Here is an 18,720-nt window from a genome sequence, read left to right on the forward strand (position 1 = left end):
GACTGTGGTCTTTCAGACACCCTGTTCCACTTCACATGGTTCTCAATGCTAGTAAGATTCCCTATGATATCATCAAGCTATGTGGGCTGGGGAGAAATTTCGAACAAGACATCAGGGAACCAGATCTGATGTTCCTGGTCAAAACACATAAACACTACTGATAACCAAGTATAAAAACAAATTGAGGCCAGATTGAAATAACTTCCCAGAGGTAGCAAATGTTGATTACAACATTGCAAAGATTAAAAAATGGAATGCTTTTAAGATCAAACAAAACTGTAGCTTGCAAACAAATCGTGCCTTGAGGTTTTATGTTTTTCCAGGAATGGGTAGTCAAAGGATATTATGAGAAGCTTAACCAAAAGCAGCTCACCCAAGCAAGTTGCTTAGGCTTATCCTTGGTATTATTCTGCAGTGCAAAGACAAAATAAAATCAAAAGAGCCCCTTGGTGAAAATATACATTTTAAGGCAGGACAATGCAAAAACATCCAGCTCCCTAGAACACTTTCCTTCAACAACATACCCTTACAACATAGATGAGTCATACTGCTTCATACTGTCAATGTTTATTAAGCACTGCTGCTTCAGGATAGCAGTACATGGTGATGAAATAAGGGAGCAGCGTCTCTCTCTCTCTTTCTCTCTCTAGGAGCGAGGTAAATAGATACGCATTCATTTTCCTCCAAACCCAACAGAAGATGTCAATACTCCCACTCTGACCCAGAATGAGACTTCACTTAATTTCAAATCATGGTCTTCTTCCTAATTAGGGCTCCCGAAACCATTTTTTATTATTATTTTTAAAAGAATGCGAACGTAACGGTTCAATGGACGCTAACGGGAATCTTTCACAATGCTGTTGAGTATTATTAGTTTTTTGCAAGAGGGGGAAAACGACAGAGGAAAGGGAAGCTACACACCAATACCGCTTATGGCACATTCAAAAACGCATTCAGGAACGAAACATTGCGGCATCCTGCCAAAATGTATCCACCCTGCAAAAGGAGAAGGACCCGGATTTCTGTGAAACATTCCTTTTCCAAAATATGTGCAATATATGTGTATATATATTAGTTTTTCAAGGGAGCACGCCTCAGCAACCTACATGGCAAGACCGTGTCTCCTATTTCTGGTGTTGGCAACACAGCGAGCAGAATTTATAGCATCGCTTAGTATAGCATAGCATATATGGCAGGTACCTCGCAGGCTTTCAAGGGAGCGGAGGTCTCAGGCGATCCCTGTGATATAGGGCGGGATAGAAATGCTTAATAAAACAAATCGAAGAGGGGCTTGACAGCCAAGGCGTTGGGCAAGCCGAGGGAGGGGGATCTGCCCATCCGCGCCCTGAGACCCACCTTGTCCCAGGTGAGCCACTGCGAGATCGCCTTGTCCAGCTGCGAGTCCCCGGTGTTGCAGGTGATGAGCAGGTTGGAGTTGACGTCGCCGACGTCTCGGTGGTCTCCCATGGTCTTGCCCAAAGGGGTCCGGGTCCGGCGCAACCTGGGGCAGGTCTGGCAGAGGATGCTGCGAGGTGCAGGCGGGCGAGACAGGCAGGGAGCAGAGGGGGCGGCGCCGCTCACACGTGCGGGGGCGGGGGGCGGCGACAGGCGAGGTGCCCCTTGCGCACCAGGGCCGCCCTAGGGGGGCGGGAGGGGCTTAGTCTAACATTGGGGAGGGGGGAGGGGCAGAGGGGGAGGGGCCGGTCAGCCTCCCCAATGCAGTCAAGAGTTTTTCCTCTCGCCTGACAGAAGCTGCCCAATATTGGGCGGCGGGGGGGGGGGAGGGGCAGAAGAAGGCAAAATTGGTTTTTTTTTTTATATATATATATATATATATATATATATATATATATATATATATATATATTTCAAGTCTCCCCCCTTACATATACCCCTCCCCCACTAGTGAAGACCCTCAACGTTTTCCCCACACACACACACAAACAAAGGAGCCCCCCCCCGCCCCTCTCTTCTCTCTTTCCCTCACAGCAGCCCTGCGCGCGCGCTCCCAAGCTCCAGGCGCGCGCCCCAACCTAACTGCAGGACGCCTCGCGCCGGCCGAAGAGAAACAATCAACAACTGCCAGGCGGGGCCAGGCCACGCCCTTCCCGGCTTCCCTCCGCCCACTTTCGCTCTCAACCGCCGCCCGCACGCGCCCAGCGACAGGCCCCGCCCCTCCCGGCTTCCCTCCGCCCACTTTCGCACTCAACCGACGCCCGCACGCGCGCCCAGCGACAGGCCCCGCCCCGCCCCTCCGCCCCCTGCTTCCCTCCGCCCATTTTCGCTCTCAACCGACGCGCGCCCAGCGACAGGCCCCGCCCACGCCGTTTCGCCGGCCTGAATTTAAAAGGGAAAAAAAGAAGGGGAAAACAGGCCCCGCCCCTTACACCATCGAGGCGTTTATTCCCTTCGGCTCGGGCTTAGCTGCGCGCGCAAAACGCCTTCCCTTTCCCCCCCCACCCGAGAGACCTGCTGGGAAATGTAGTCGTTCTCTTTCGCGCCCTCGTTTCGCTGCAAGGAGAAAGGGACTCCGTTTCCCGGCAGCCCCTTGGAGGCATTTTAGGGTGCGATCCTATGCGTGTTCAGACCGAAAAAGGTCTGCGTTCTGTTGCATTAGAGAACATTCTAGTCTTTTAAATATAATGTATTTTATATTTTTCACTGTGATAAGGAATTTAGTTTTCTTAAACTGTTTGTAACACGTCCTGAGAATATTAGTTACTTGAAGGATTAGAAATGTACTGCAAAGAAAAAGTGCTACAGTGTTATCATTACATTCTTTTAATTGCATTTAAGGTCTTTATTATAATTATTTTATATATCACATTTTTGTAAACTGTTGACCTATTTTATCTCATTTGTTAGAAAATGCTCTATAAATTAATATTGTTACTGTCATCATCATTATTATGTTTGCCCTGTCCTGGACGGGGTTGCACTCCCCCTAAAGGATCAGGTCCATAGTTTGGGGGTGCTCTTGGATCCAGAACTGTCACTTGAGGCACAGGTGAACTCAGTGGCAAAGAGCACCTTTTATCAGCTCAGGCTGATATACCAACTGCGCCCTTATCTGGACAGAGATAGCTTAGCTACAGTTATCCATGCTCTGATAACCTCTCGTTTGGATTACTGCAATGCGTTATACGTGGGGCTGCCTTTGAAAACAGTCCGGAAACTTCCGCTGGTACAAAACAGGGCAGCCCATTTACTAACAGGGACTGGCCAGTGAGATCACATTACGCCAGTCGTTTTACAACTTCATTGGCTGCCAGTCCAAGGTCCGGGCCCGAATCAAAGTGCTGGTATTGACATTTAAAGCCCTAAATGGTTTTGGGCCAGGTTATCTGAAGGAACGCCTCCTCCCACATGTACCTGCCCGGACCTTAAGATCATCCACAGGGGCCCTTCTCCGTGAGCCCCTGCCAAAGGAAGTGAAGCAGGTGGCTACTAGAAGGAGGGCTTTCTCCGCTGTGGCACCCCAGTTGTGGAATGAGCTCCCCAGAGAGGTCCGCCTGGCGCCTACACTGTACTGCTTTTGTCGCCAGCTGAAGACCTTTTTATTCTCTCAGTATTTTAACACTTAATTTTAACTCAAATTTAAATTATACTGTTTTAACTCTGTATTTTAACCTTATATCAATTGTGCTGTGTGGTTTTATCCTGGTTGTGCTTTTTATATTGTATTTTGTATTTGTATTTTTAACTTGTTGGTTGTTTTATGATGGTTTTAATTTTTGTGAACCACCCAGAGAGCTTCGGCTATTGGGCGGTATAAAAATGTAATTAATAAATAAATAAATAAAAATAATTTTAACTTAAATTTAAATTTTACTGTTCTAACTCTGTATTTTAATCTTATATCAATTTTGTTGCTTGGTTTATCCTGGTTGTGCTTTTTATACTGCATTTTGTAATTGTGCTTTTAACATGTTGGTTGTTTTATTATGGTTTTAATTTTTGTGAACCGCCCAGCGAGCTTCGGCTATTGGGCGGTATAGAAATGTAATAAATAAATAAATAAAAATAAATATTAATTCCCAGCATTCCCCAGCTAGCTATATGCAATCCTATGCATGTTTACACCAAAAAAAAGTCTGCTGCTTTTTGGTGGTATTATAGTTTATTTTAAATCTCATAAATACATGTGTATTGTATTGTATGTTATGTGCTGACTAGGGAATGCTGGGAGTTGTAGGATTTATATATTGCCCCCTTTAGCATATATAGAGAAATTGTAGGACTCTATATATTGCCCCCTTAGCATATAGAGAAGCTTCATGGTTATAATAGGTTACTTTAGGGTGACCTATGTAAAGGAGGACAGGGCTCCTGTATCTTTAACAGTTCCATAGAAAAGGGAATTTCAGCAGGTGTCATTTGTATGTGTGCAGCACCTGGTGAAATTCCTGCTTCATCAAAACAGTTAAAGCTGCAGGAGCTACACTAGAGTAACCAATATAAATTAGGGCAGGGCTGCTGCAGCCTTAACTGTTATAATGAATGAGGGAATTTCACCAGGTGCTGAATGCATGCAAACAACACCTGCTGAAATTCCCTTTCCTATACAACTGTTAAAGATACAAGAGCCGTGTCCTCCTTTTCATAGGGTCACCCTAGGTTACTTACGACTCAGTTCTAAATTATTGCAGGGATTGCCATGGTCATGCGTCCATCTCTAATCAAATATTTTGCACTCCCAACAAGCCACCTTTTGCAGAGTTTTAATTTCTTTGGCTGCAATCTCCTTGCCTGGGAGTTCGCTCCACTGAACTCAGTGGGACAAGCTTCTCAGTAGGTATTTGTAGGATGGCCAGTTTAGTACTTAGTTATTCAACATACCAATGTTTTTAGGGCCAAGCACATACAAGTGACACACAAGAATGATGCAAGGCTTTCCCAGCTGCATGTGTTCGGCTTCAACTCCTAGCTGCCCCAGGTTGGGGAAGGCATGAGGCAGCCCCATTCTGAAGGGAAGGCTGCAGTGAAGAGATAAGTTTTCAGTCCCTTCTTGAACTATATTTTCAGAGCTAATCGTCAATCAGCCTTCCCCAGTTCGGTGCTCTGCAGATATGCACTCTAAGGCTACAATCCTACGCCCACTCATCTTGGAATAAAAGCTCCATCACACCTCGGAAGAAACTCTGGCTACCGTCTCCGTGGACACTCAATTCCTGTTTTCAAACAGGAAGTAAACATATGATCCAACAGTGCGATATGGCTGCAAAAAAGGCAAATGCTATTTTGGGCTGCATTAATAGAAGTATAGCTTCCAAATCGCGTGAGGTACTGGTTCCTCTCTATTCGGCCCTGGTTAGGCCTCATCTAGAGTATTGTGTCCAGTTCTGGGCTCCACAATTCAAGAAGGATGCAGACAAGCTGGAGCGTGTTCAGAGGAGGGCAACCAGGATGATCAGGGGTCTGGAAACAAGCCCTATGAAGAGAGACTGAAAGAACGGGGCCTGTTTAGCCTGGAGAAGAGAAGATTGAAGGGAGACATGATAGCACTCTTCAAATACTTAAAAGGTTCTCACACAGAGGAGGGCCAGGATCTCTTCTCGATTCTCCCAGAGTGCAGGACACGGAATAACAGGCTCAAGTTAAAGGAAGCCAGATTCCGGCTGTACATCAGGAAAAACTTCCTGACTGTTAGAGCAGTACGACAATGGAATCAGTGAGCTAGGGAGGTTGTGGGCTCTCCCACACTAGAGGCCTTCAAGAGACAGCTGGACAACCATCTATCAGGGATGCTTTAGGGTGGATTCCTGCATTGAGCAGGGGGTTGGACTGGATGGCCTTGTAGGCTCCTTCCAACTCTATTATTCTATGATTCTATGAAACCCAGAAGGAGGAGGAGGTGGTGGTTAGCCAGCCACAGTATCAAAATTTGAACAAGCACAAATAGAGAAGCTGAAGAGCAGCAGCAGCAGCAGCATATTGGATCAAGGCGGGGAATAACAACAGCATAAAAATACTGATTTAAAACATGGTATACACTGTTTAAAAACATACTAAAAATATCCTAACCCAGCATGGGATGGGTTCCAGGAAATGGGTCTGTCCCTTTGTTAGGGAAATTCTCCTAACCCGGTAGGAAAGGGACGACTTCACAACCGGTCCAGAAACAGAGACTCCCTAACCATCCTCCACATCAGCATACATTTATACTCATCAAAGTTGCTGTGATGAAGTCATACTTTTCACAAGTCCCATACATGTTCCATAAACAGAAACCCATTCTTACATAAACAATGCCATATTTTGGCAGCCTATGACCGATACAAAATGTTGCGTTCTGTTCCTGGATAAGCACCTCAAGGAGAGAGAAAAATTCTAGAATACGCTCTGACCCTTCAAAAATCCCTGGTCAGAGGGCTTCTTTCAATGGTAAATAGATTAAACAATGCGCTTCTCCAAGTCTGCGTTCTAAGAGATCCTTGGAGTTTCCTATATCTTGATCTTGGTGGGTGCTACAGGGAAAGTGTCAGGAGTGTGTTTCAGCAATTTATTCACATTAAATTGAGGGGGCTTCAAAAGGGGCATTTTCAGATTTCTCTGCCACCTTGTAAAAAGGGACATTTGGAGTGTATGGGACTCCGATATCCCAAATGGATCCCAAGGCAGAGGTTTGCAGCCCCTTAGCTCAAAAATTCCGGGAATGTATGTGGCACAGCTCTAAGCCAGCCCTCTTAGCTACAAGAAAAGAAAGCATCTCTGAATCAATGATCCAGTCCTCTGTTACCATGGTGATCGCAGCCACTGCAGAGAGATGGGACCATCTGGAAAAGGAGGTTGCAACACCAAGAGTGGGTGGGTGCAGTAGCTATTAATGCCATTCTCAGGCTGATAGGAAGCGTAAAACAAAAACCACAAATGCTGTTTGTGATTTGGAATTAAATCGTATGACATATTTTAACCACCCCTTTCATTCCCCTGACAGATCTTTCGTGGCTTTCAACAGAGTTTTGAATGGTATTTAGACTGATGAGGTTGATTTCAATCTGGATTGGGTGTTTTTAGAGGTAATATTTATTGTTTATCGACGCAGGTCACCTCGTGGGTCCATCAGGCAGAAAGGCATGGTCAAGGAGACATAAGATAAACTGAATAAACACGTTCATCCCTGGAATGTCTGAAATATCTCTTGAGTAAGGCTGAAATCCCAAATACACTTGGCTGGGAGTAAGCTCCATTGAATACAATGGGACTTACTTCTGAGTAAATACATGTTGCATAGTCTATAATTCGTGCAGTGCAGTGAGCACACGTTTACTCAGAAGTAATCCCATTGAATGCCAGTGGGGTTTATTACTTAGGAACTGTTTGAATAGGATTAGAACCTTACAGCACAGGCGTATGCGTGCTTATTCAGAAGTAAGTCCCAATGAGTTTGATAGAGCCTATTCCTAGGTAAGTGGGTAAGAACATAAGAAGAGCCATATGATGTCCAGATGGTTCCCCAGCTGCCTCTTGAAGGCCTCTAGTGTGGGAGAGCCCACAACCTCCCTAGGTAACTGATTCCATTGTCATACTGCTCTAACAGTCAGGAAGCTTTTCCTGATGTCCAGCTGGAATCTGGCTTCGTTTAACTTGAGCCCGTTATTCCGTGTCCTGCACTCTGGGAAGATCGAGAAGAGATCCTGGCCCTCCTCTGTGTGAGAACCTTTCAAGTATTTGAAGAGTGCTCTCATGTCTCCCCTCAATCTTCTCTTCTCCAGGCTAAACTGGCCCAGTTATTTCAGTCTCTCCTCATAGGGCTTTGTTTCCAGACCCCTGATCATCCTGGTTGCCCTCCTCTGAACATGCTCCAGCTTGTCTGCGTCCTTCTTGAATTGTGGAGCCCAGAACTGGAGGCAATACTCTAGATGAGGCTTAACCAGGACCTAATAGAGGGGAACCAGTACCTCACGCAATTTGGAAGCTATACTTGTATTAATGCATCCCACAATAGCATTTGCTTTTTTTGCAACTACATCACACTGTTGGCTCATATTCAGCTTGTGATCTACAACAAGCATGGCTTTTCTTATGTTTTTAAACATCTTCCTGCCCATCAGTCTTCCCCTATAAAAAACGAAACCTTAGTTGGGCAGCAGGTATGAATGGGACATGTTTACTTTGAGGAGCAGGAAGCGAAGCTTCACTTTCTACTGGAAACAGTGACTGGCTACCAAGCCTAGTCAAAAACTGTGGAATCTGGGGGGGGGGGGTGGAGCTGGACACTATGATGGGTAAGATTTCTCCTTGAGACTCCCGTACGGGGAGATCTGAGAACTTAATTATCTCATTCAAAAAGGCATGGGTCGTCAATGAAAATGAAGGGAAATGATTATGACTTTTAAGTGAGGGTGAAAATCTTGTTTTTGGAAGCAGAATCAGTATAAGGAGGGAGAAAAGCAGCCCGGTGTTTCTGGCTGTAAATTAGTCAGACGGAACGGAGGGGGGAGCGATGAAAATGAAACTGGCTTTGTGAATGTCAGAGCTCTTTCGTATCCTAGTCTGATAAAGACGGTGAATTACACTCCTTATCTGAGAAGAATGTCTAATTGGCAGTAAATTCACCCTTTAAAAAGCATCGAAGGAGGAAGTGTTTATCTGCATAGAAAAAGAGACGGTGCGGAGTGTATACGGGACATTAAGTGAGAGTCAAAAATAGATCCATGCCGAATGTTAGAAAATAAAGAAAATAAAAACCCTGGGAAGGCTACAAAACGCCCCTCTAATCATAATCTGGCCCGTCTTGAGAAACTGTCTACAGAAGAAGTTACACAAAGTAGTGGAAGTGAAAGCAAGAGCGGCAGTTCTGTCAAGATGGCGGAGAAACCTGGCACGGTGCCAACTTCAACTACAATGGAAGATCTGAAGAGGCTGATTTTAGACAGTACAGCAATGCTGAGTAAGAAGATGGATGAAAATGCAAAGAAGGCAGATCAGAGGATGGGGGTGCTCGCTGACAAGATTGCCCAGAATGACAGAGCTATAAAGATGCTAGATGCTGAAGTAAAATTAGTGGAGAAAAGGCAGGATGTCTTTGAAAAAGGCTGTGAGGTGAAGTTCCAAGATCAAGAATTAAAGTTGATCCAATTGCAGGATCAGGACCGACGTTCCAACCTACGAATTAAACACTTTGTTGAAGAACCAGCAGAGGATTTGAGAAAAATAATTCTGAAATGGTTCAATGATATGATGCCTGATCTGGATATAAAAGACTGTGACTTGGAAAGGATCCACAGAGTGGGAGGAGCAAATTACAGAGGAACCAAGGACATTCTTGTGAAATTTGGCAGTTATTACAAAAAGGAGCAAGTGATGAAGAAATTGAGGTCCATGGCCATGATAAAATATAAAGGCAAAGCAGTGCAAGTATTCAACAATCTTTGTCAGCAAACACTCCAATGGAGACACAGCGTTAAGCAAATAACTGAAACGTTAACAAGAAGCGCAATAAAATATGCTTGGGGTTACCCTGTTTTCTTAAAGTTTTCATATGGTGGGAGTCAATACAGAGTAACCTCTTTGGATCAAGGCAAGGAGTTGCTGAAGAGTCTGGGTTTATCTAAGGAAGCAAGTCTTGGAGCTGAAGTTGGAAACGGAGCTGAAGCGGGGGCGTCTGGGATGGGGTACAATGTTGAATGGTTATGAGCTAATAATACATAAAAGCTGTTAAGTATAGAGATCTTGCTGCTCAGGCGGAACTCCGCCTCCCCCCTTCCTTAAGGTAGTTAATGGCCGGAGTGGTAGACTTACGGGGATATGGGGGGGGGAGGAGGTGGGGGGGATGGGAGATTGGGGGGGGTTAATAGGGTGGGAGGGAGGGAGTTGAAGGGGGGTTCAGGGTTTGTGTTTTTTGTTGTTTATGTTTATGAGATGCAGAGCACACGGGATCGGAAGAAGAATCAACAGAGAAAATATGGATAAAAAAATTAAAGCATCAACGCTTCATGTTAAAGGTCTGGGGGCAGTCGTAAAAAGGAGGAGAATAGAACAAATGTTAAATAAAGAAAGATCTGATATTATTATGATGCAAGAAACACACCAAAAATTTGATGGCATAAACGAAATACGGACAAAGTGGTCAGTCTATTATGAAAAGTCATTGGGGACATCAAAAAAAATGGAGTGGCAATTTTGATTTCAAAAAAATGTGGATTTATATTAAAAACTATAAAAAAGGATGATAATGGTAGATATGATAAAGGGACAAATTGAAAATGAATCATATACATTAGTTAATGTTTATGCCCCCAATGAGAGACATAGAGAGTTTTTTATGGAATTATTTAAAGAAATAGAGGAGTTTAGGGAGGGGCATCTTATTTTAGCTGGAGATTTTAATATGGTAATGGATAATAGAGTGGATAGGTCAAACCCCACTAATGCGGAAAAGAGAAATAATATTACTATATTAAATAAACTAGTAAAAGAAAAAGATTATGTAGATTGCTGGCGTTTACTGAATGGGTTGAACCCGGGCTTCTCTTACTACTCCTCAGTTCATCATACATACTCTAGAATAGATTATATATTGGTTTCAAAAGAGTTTGCAAGTAAGGTATGTAAAATGGAAATGGGGGTAATAAAGGTAACAGACCATGCATTGCTAAGTTTAGAGTTCACAGTTAGAAAGAATTATAAAGAAGCGTTTAGGTGGAAATTAAACACAAAACTTTTGAAGTACAATAAAGTGGTAGAAAAAATGCAAAGAGAACTGACAGAGACTTGGGAAATTAATGAGAAGGGAGGAACGTCAAGGGCAGTAGTTTGGGATACCATGAAGGCAGTAACAAGAGGGATATGTATTAGAGAAATGTGCAATTTAAGGAGGCAACAAATAGCAGAGCAGGAAAAATTGGAGGAAGAGATTAAGAAATTGGAGAAAGATTATTGGCAATTTAAAAATAAATATAAATTAATAGAAATACAAGCAAAGAAAAAGCAATTAGAAAATTTAAATTTAGAGGAAGTTCAGAAAAATTTAATATATATGAAAAGGGAGTATTTTGAAAACAGCAATAGAAACTCTAGATTGCTTGCCAGACTCACACAAAAGGAAAAAGCCAGGAATGGGATAGGAATATTGAAGGATAAACAAGGGAATTATTGTCATATAATGAAGGGTAAAATAAAAATTTCCCAAGAATTTTATCAAGAATTGTATAAGGGTAAGGACACTCAAAAACAGAAGTTGGAAGCTTATATAGAAAAGTATATAAAGAAGGGAATAAAAATAGAACATAAAGAGTTAATGGTGAAGGTAATAACGCAAAGAGAAGTAGAAGAAGTAATTGAGAATTTGAAAGTGGGTAAATCACCGGGGGTAGATGATTGAGGCTAAGAATATTATAAGGTTTTTAAGACTTTTTTAGTACCAAAATTATTGAAGCTGTACAACTCCATATTGGAAGGAGAAAGAACACCAGAATCATGGGAACATTTTAATTAAATAATTTTAATACCAAAACCAGACAAAGATTTGACTGTCCCTGATTCATATAGACCTATTTCATTAATAAACCAAGATGCTAAAAAATTTTCAACTATTTTAGCAAGGTGGTTGAACAAATTTATAGATGAATACATAGGGGAGGATCAATGTGGATTTGTAGCAGGCAGACAAATGCACAATTTAGTGGGAAGAGTTTTAAATGTAATACAGGTGATAAATAAGTCTAAGGTTAAAGCTGGAATTTTGGCATTGGATATTTTTAAGGCTTTTGACTGTTTGAGCTGGCAAGCTTTAAAGATGGTTTTAAATAAAATGGGATTTGGAAATAAATTTAAAGCTATAATAGAACAGTTGTACTCTCAAAATACAGCTGTAGTGGTAGTGAATGATGGTGTGACGGATAAGATACGACTAGCCAGAGGGACAAGGCAAGGATGTCCACTCTCGCTGGTCCTGTTTGTAATGATAATGGAATTATTGGCGAATGCAATACGAGAAGATGAGGAGATTGAAGGAATAGGTAGTATGAAAAAAATTAAACTGAATATGTTTGCAGATGACACGCTGCTAACTATTAAGAATCCAATAGAAAAGATGGGGAGAATTAAATAGCAATTGAGAGAATTTGAGGATGTTACTGGGTTAAGAATAAACTGGTCCAAATCAGAAATGATGTTGTTTAATTATACTAAAAAGGAAGATAAGGATTGGGAAGAAAAGAGAAGAGAAATGAGAGTTAAGAATCAGATTAAATATTTGAGAATAAAAATTACGCAGAAGTTAGAGAGTTTAGAGAAAGAGAATTTAAATGTGTTAAAAATTTGTTTTACTGTGGTTTTAATTTTTGTGAACCGCCCAGAGAGCTTTGGCTATTGGGCGGTATAAAAATGTAAAAAAAAAAAATTTTTTTTAGCAAAATTGGAAAAATATAAAAGATTAAATTTATCCTGGTTTGGAAGAATAGCATTAATAAAAATGAAGATTTTAGCAAAGATTAATTTTGTGTTTAGGATGCTACCAATAAAAATTTCAGAATTAGAGATAAAAAGTTGGCAAAATATTATAAATAGTTATTGTAATGGTGATAAGAAAGTGAGGGTAAATAAAAGTAAATGGTATTTAAGTCAAAAAAAGGGAGGATTGGGTCTCCCAAATATTAAACTATATTATGTAGCTAACAGATTAAGACATATTGTGGAGGCACTTACAGGAATAGGAGAATTAGATTGGATGGAGGATAAAACTACAAGTAATATAGAGATTAATTTGGAAAATGTTTTTTTTTTAGGGAAGGGGAAAAAAATGGGTAGAAAGTATAGATAACCCGCTTTTGAGGTCTCACTGGGAAATTTGGAGTAAATATAAAGGGGAGCTGCTTCCGAGCAGCTCCCCTTTGTCACCGGTAATAATGTTAAAGAATTTCCCGGAGGAATTAAAGAGTAGATTAAGTAAAGTTTTAATAGAAAAAAATAAAATGAAATTAAGGGAATGGTTAAGAGGAATGAATACAAGAGAGGATATGGAAGAGGTCCTTAAAGATAAAAAATTAACTTGGTTAAATTATTGGCAATTAGAACAGTGGACTAAAAAGTGGGTAAGAGATAACGGAGATTGTAGAGAATTGACGAAGTTTGAGGAATTAATAGTTAAGAAAGAAAATGATAGGGAGAAAAGAACAGTGTTAAAAGGGTTGATGAGTGAAATAAATAGAATACTGGTGGGAAAGGGTTGATGGATAATTCAGGCAAAATGGTTTGGGAGACAGATTTGAATGTGCAAATAGGACAACAGGGCTGGGAGGGACTATGGAAACAAAGAGCGTTGAGAAATATGTCAGTAAGAATAAAAGAGAATTATTTTAAAATTATATGGAGGTGGTACCTAACTCTGGTTAGATTGAATAAGATAAATAATCAGCAATCAGCAAACTGTTGGAGACTATGTGGGGGTAAAGGAACGTATTTACATATGTGGTGGGAATGCAACTATGTTCAAAAATTTTGGAAGATGGTGTTTTTGGAGATTGAAGAAATTGTGGAAATGAAGATAGAACGAACACCAAAAGTTGCATTACTGTCACTATTTGAAGATTTAAAATGTAAAAAGGAAATCAAGGAATTGATAACGAATTTGCTGACTGCAGCAAGATTGATTGTAGCTAGGAACTGGGAGATTCAAGGGGAATATTCTATTGAAGAATGGTATAAAGAAGTATGGCATATAGCTATTAATGATAAATTGACATGTAATATTAAATGGAGAAGAGGTATAGCTAAATCAAATGATTTTGAAGGAATTTGGAAACAGTTCCTAATATTTGTGTTTTCTAAGGGAAGTGGGAAACCGCCAGCAGAAGAAAGTATGAGATTCTGGAATCAGGAATGAGATCCCGAGGTGGGGGGTGCACTTGTATGTTAATTTTGATTATGTTATTTAGATAAGATATTATGTATTCAACATTTCAATATTATGTAGTATGTTATTTTTTTTGTGATAATGTAAATAAAAATAAAATAATAAAAAAACCTGTGGAATCTGGAGGACAGATAGGTATTTCTCCCTTGGCAAGAGCAGGGTGTAAATCAGCCTTCCTCAACCTGGGGCGCTCCAGATGTGTTGGACTACAACTCTAAGAATGCCCCAGGCAGCTCTGCTGGCTGGGGCATTCTGGGAGATGCAGTCCAACACATCTGGAGCACCCCAGGTTGAGGAAGGCTGGTGTAAATAAATAAGGCTGCAATCCTAGTTGGCTTTAATCCTTATTGAACTACATAGGACTTACTTCTGAGTAGGCATTCATGGCACCTCCTGGGGAGAACCAGCCTGCTAAACTCTGTTTGGAATCCAGCCAACGGCTTGGGGCTTATTACTGGTACAACGCAGATGGAAACCATATGGAGGGAATCCAAAGAAAGGTGATAAAAAGACAACAGAAAGCAATCTTTGAGCAAAAGGAGGCAGGGCAGTTTGTCGTATGTCGCTGAAAGGCAATAGTTGCTGGGGGCAAAGAGTGGAGAGGAGGGCAACCAGGATGATCAGGGGTCTGAAAACAAAGCCCTACGAAGAGAGACTGAAAGAACTGGGCCTGTTTAGCCTGGAGAAGAGAAGATGGAGGGGAGACATGATAGCACTCTTCAAATACTTCAAAGGTTGTCACACAGAGGAAGGCCAGGATCTCTTCTCGATCCTCCCAGAGTGCAGGACATGGAATAATGGGCTCAAGTTAAAGGAAGCCAGATTCCAGCTGGACATCAGGAAAAACTTCCTGACTGTTAGAGCAGTATGACAATGGAATCAGTGACCTGGGGAGATTGTGGGCTCTCCCACACTAGAGGCCTTCAAGAGGCAGCTGGACAACCATCTGTCAGGGATGCTTTAGGGTGGATTCCTGCATTGAGCAGGGGGTTGGACTCGATGGCCTTGTAGGCCCCTTCCAACTCTGCTATTCTATGATTCTATGAAAGAGTTGAGAAAGGCCACTGACTCAGTGCTCTGATTCTTCTGGCCTTCCCAAAGACATCTGGGCAGCCATCATTGGGAACAGAATGCTGGATTAGATAGATCCTTCATCAGATCTAGTAGGGTCGAACATAGGTTATGTTTTTATCATCACCTTCTTCTGGTTGACCTAGCTCAATCTTCCCCAACTTGGTGCCCTCCAGACGTGTTGGACTGCAACGCCTATCATTCTCAGCCAGCATGGCCATGGGCCATGCTGGCTGGACATGATGGGCGTTGCAGTCCAACACGTCTGGAGGGCACCAAGTTGGGGGAGGCTGCCTGAGCTCTCCAGGGTCACGCAAGGTGACCTCGGTGGATTCTTGGAGACCAGCCTGCTCAATCACTTGGCATTTTGTGGCCCCGTATCCATGTCCGTGTTTTCCAGGACACCTTTTGTCCGATCATTACTTATTTAACTCTGGCACGCCATGCTTTATCTGGTGCTCTCAGATGACGAGGCACGGTTACCTCATCTTTCCAGCCACTGTGTCTTTCCCCCCCAAACTCCGGTGCAATCTTAAACCTGGGCCTTTATAGAAGGGCGTCTCAGTTGAATGGTCGCCCGTGCTGGAGAGATAAGATGGGCAGGGGAAAAAAAGAGAAGCTGAATTAAGTTTCTGATCTGACCTGGGGTCAGGGAGGGGAGGAGCAGATGGCGGTGTGTGTGCGCGTGCGCATGTGCAAAGCCCCAACAAAGAGGAGAGAAAATGATGCAAGTTTGCAAAGGAGAGTCAGCTACAGAAGTGGCCAGAACAGCTTTGGAATTCTGCAGCTTTATTATTATTATTATTATTATTATTATTATTATTATTATTATTATTATTTATATAGCACCATCAATGTACATGGTGCTGTACAGAGTAAAACAGTAAATAGCAAGGCTCTGCCGCATAGGCTTACATTCTAATAAAATCATAATGAAACAATAAGGAGGGGAAGAGAATGCAAACAGGCACAGGGTAGGGTAAGCAGGCACAGGGTAGGGTAAAACTAACAGCTTCCCACTGATTGGCTGCTGGTGATGTCATGGCTTGGCCACAATGTTCGGGTCCACTCGGCGTGCCTTGATAACAATGCTAAATCTTTCCTGGTTCGCACTGGATGCACTGTCGGATTCAATCTTAGCAGCATTTTCCAAGGCTTTGCTGGATCTCGCGACGCAGAGGTCAAGCAACTGGATTAGTCTTGAAGCATCACATTCATAATCCCGCCCGGCTAAAATTCTCTCCACCCCATGCTTGGGTCCCAGAGCCGCTACCAGAACTGAGCTAGATGGAGCATTGTTGCATGCCTTCTATCCAGCATGGTGTAGCACTTAGAGCAGTGGTTCCCAAACCTTTTCAGGTAACCGCCCCCTTGGTTCCACAAACTCATGCCCAGTGCCCCCTACCCTACCCTATAAAAATCATTATTCAGAATAGCGGTTTTCAACGACCCACTAAGGAAGATAATAACAATAAAATTCAAAACTGTAACAATTAATTGAATATTTATTCAAAATCCAATTACATTTTTTTAGTTTATTCAATTAAACATAATTGAAGGGGCCGCACTCCTCTGGATCCTGCTGGTCTGGGCGCCCGGGCTGAGCAGTGGTAGCTGGGCAGAGGAGCTGAGAATGAAAAAGGGGCCGTGTTGCGTGCGTCCCCTTTAAATCGGAAGCACACACCACAGGCTTGCTGAGGGAGGGAGGAGAAAGAGAGCAAACGCCTCTGTTTTGCAGCCGGCGTGGCAGGGCACACCAAGCAGGGTATGTCTCTTCATTAGTGTTTTGGTGCTTTTGAAACATTTCAATTCACCGTTAAAAGGACTCTTCTTAAACGGTATTAATACATGTGTGGATTCTTCCCCTATATATATGGTTTGGGACCAAACTACTTTCTCCCATAAAAATGTCCCTGGGTTTTAAGACCTTCTGGAGAGGCCCTTCTCGGAAAAGACCACCTCAAGCGCCCCCCTGCCGCCCCCTTGCCTCTTAACACCCCCCTATGCAATCCCACCACCCACTTTGGGAATCACTGGTTTAGAGTGTTGGACTGAGAGCTAAACATTTTGAGTTAAGCATTATGATTTAGCTTTAGCGTGTCGTGTGAACCATGACTTAGCATGACGTGTGAACCATTCCTAACTGTCGTGGCTACATAACCACAGTTTAAACATGCTCACTAACCATTTGCTGAACCTTGAAAGAAAAGTTAGTTACTTGTTTTATGCCCCCCTAGTTCACAGCACACGGTACATTCAAAAAACACAATGACTGAGCTCAGCTTAGCGCCCCCTCAGCTCTGCGCCCCAGGTGACCGCCCAGTTCACTCTAAGGCCAGCCCTGGTCACAAAGTTCAATGAAGAGTGTATTGTTGTTAAGAATTCATTGAAGATAGCACTCTTCAAATACGTGAAAGGTTGTCATACAGAGGAGGGCCAGGATCTCTTCTCGATCCTCCCAGAGTGCAGGACACGGAATAACGGGCTCAAGTTACAGGAAGCCTGGTTCTGGCTGGACATCAGGAAAAACTTCCTGACGGTAAGAGCAGTACAACAATGGAACCAGTTACCTAGGGAGGTGGTGGGCTCTCCCACCCTAGAGGCCTTCAAGAGGCAGCTGGACAACCATCTGTCAGGGATGCTTTAGGGTGGATTCCTGCATTGAGCATTGAGCAGGGGGTTGGACTCGATGGCCTTGTAGGTCCCTTCCAACTCTACTATTCTATGATTCTATTCCATAAGGAAGTTTCCTGTCTATCTCTCTGGTATTGTCTTCCCTGCCTGGCACTGGTCCCCAAGGGTCTCACGAAAAGAAGGACCTTTCTTCTCACTTGCTACCTGATCTTTTTAAGAGATATTGGGGATTAAACCTGCGACCTCTGGCATGGACCCCAACCTGTGGTGAGATATGTTTGCATAAGAAACACTAATAGAGACATGGGTGTTTACCAGAATACAGAATTATACAAGGGAAAAATTGGTAGTGGTGAAATCCTAGTTGCTAGGCGTAGGCCCCTCAACAGATTAACGGACAATTCACACTTTCCTGGCTGCTTTATCTTGTTTCCCTGCCATTTGGCTAAGTGGCACCTAACAAGCTTTTGCTAGGATGCTAATCCAAAGCTTAATTAGGTACTGCCCATGTAAATCCAATGGGTGAGTTCATTTAATACAGAGGGGGTAACTAGGTTAGTGGGTTAGCGTAGGGTCATGCACAGACTGGCGAATAACCAAGGGTGCTGTGTCTCATGTCTAGCCCTGCTCCCCCTGGGTTGGAAGAAGGTGTTTCAGGTGATCGATCAGAATCAGACTCTGAAGTAGAGGAGACGGCGCCAGAAACAGGCCAGCCTGTACCAGTGGGGGAGAAAGCTCTCACGGGCTCTTCACCAGCTGGCAATGAACCTTCTCCAGAGCTTATCTCCTCAAGGGTAAACAACACAAGTCAGTGGGGAGCCAGTATTCCTCCGAAGGGGAGGGCATGAAGAAGTTAGCCGATCCTAGAGTACCCTGCAGACTAAAATGTGCGCAACTCAAGGAAGGTGAGAGAAAGTCAGCCCGACTGGCATCTCGTCAGAAGCTGCATCAGAACCAGTCTCCCTGAAGTTAGCGCATTCTGGGAAAGGATTTTCCCTTTTTCTTGAAAGGACAATTGTCTCGCTTAGTTTGCATAGTTTTGCCTAGAGGAAAGTTCCTAGGGATTAGACTCTCTTCAGGCAGGAAGAGGTGTTTATTGCTTAAACAAAGCTTTGTGGATTACTTAGCAGGCCCGTTATTGTCTCCCAAGAAGGTCT

The 18,720-nt window shown here is 43.0% G+C and overlaps 1 protein-coding gene across 1 annotated transcript in view; it reads right to left on the bottom strand.

The window, feature by feature from the left end:
* PGM2L1 (phosphoglucomutase 2 like 1) overlaps positions 1 to 1,467 on the bottom strand; it is a 47,394-nt gene extending 45,927 nt beyond the window's left edge. The window contains exon 1 of the mRNA XM_063127245.1: positions 1,357 to 1,467. Coding sequence (XP_062983315.1) covers positions 1,357 to 1,467 — 111 coding nt within the window. The remainder of the gene's footprint in view (positions 1 to 1,356) is intronic.
* Between the last annotated feature and the right edge of the window lie 17,253 nt (positions 1,468 to 18,720).

Source organism: Elgaria multicarinata, chromosome 5 (assembly GCF_023053635.1).
Source record: "Elgaria multicarinata webbii isolate HBS135686 ecotype San Diego chromosome 5, rElgMul1.1.pri, whole genome shotgun sequence".
Lineage (NCBI taxonomy): Eukaryota > Metazoa > Chordata > Lepidosauria > Squamata > Anguidae > Elgaria > Elgaria multicarinata.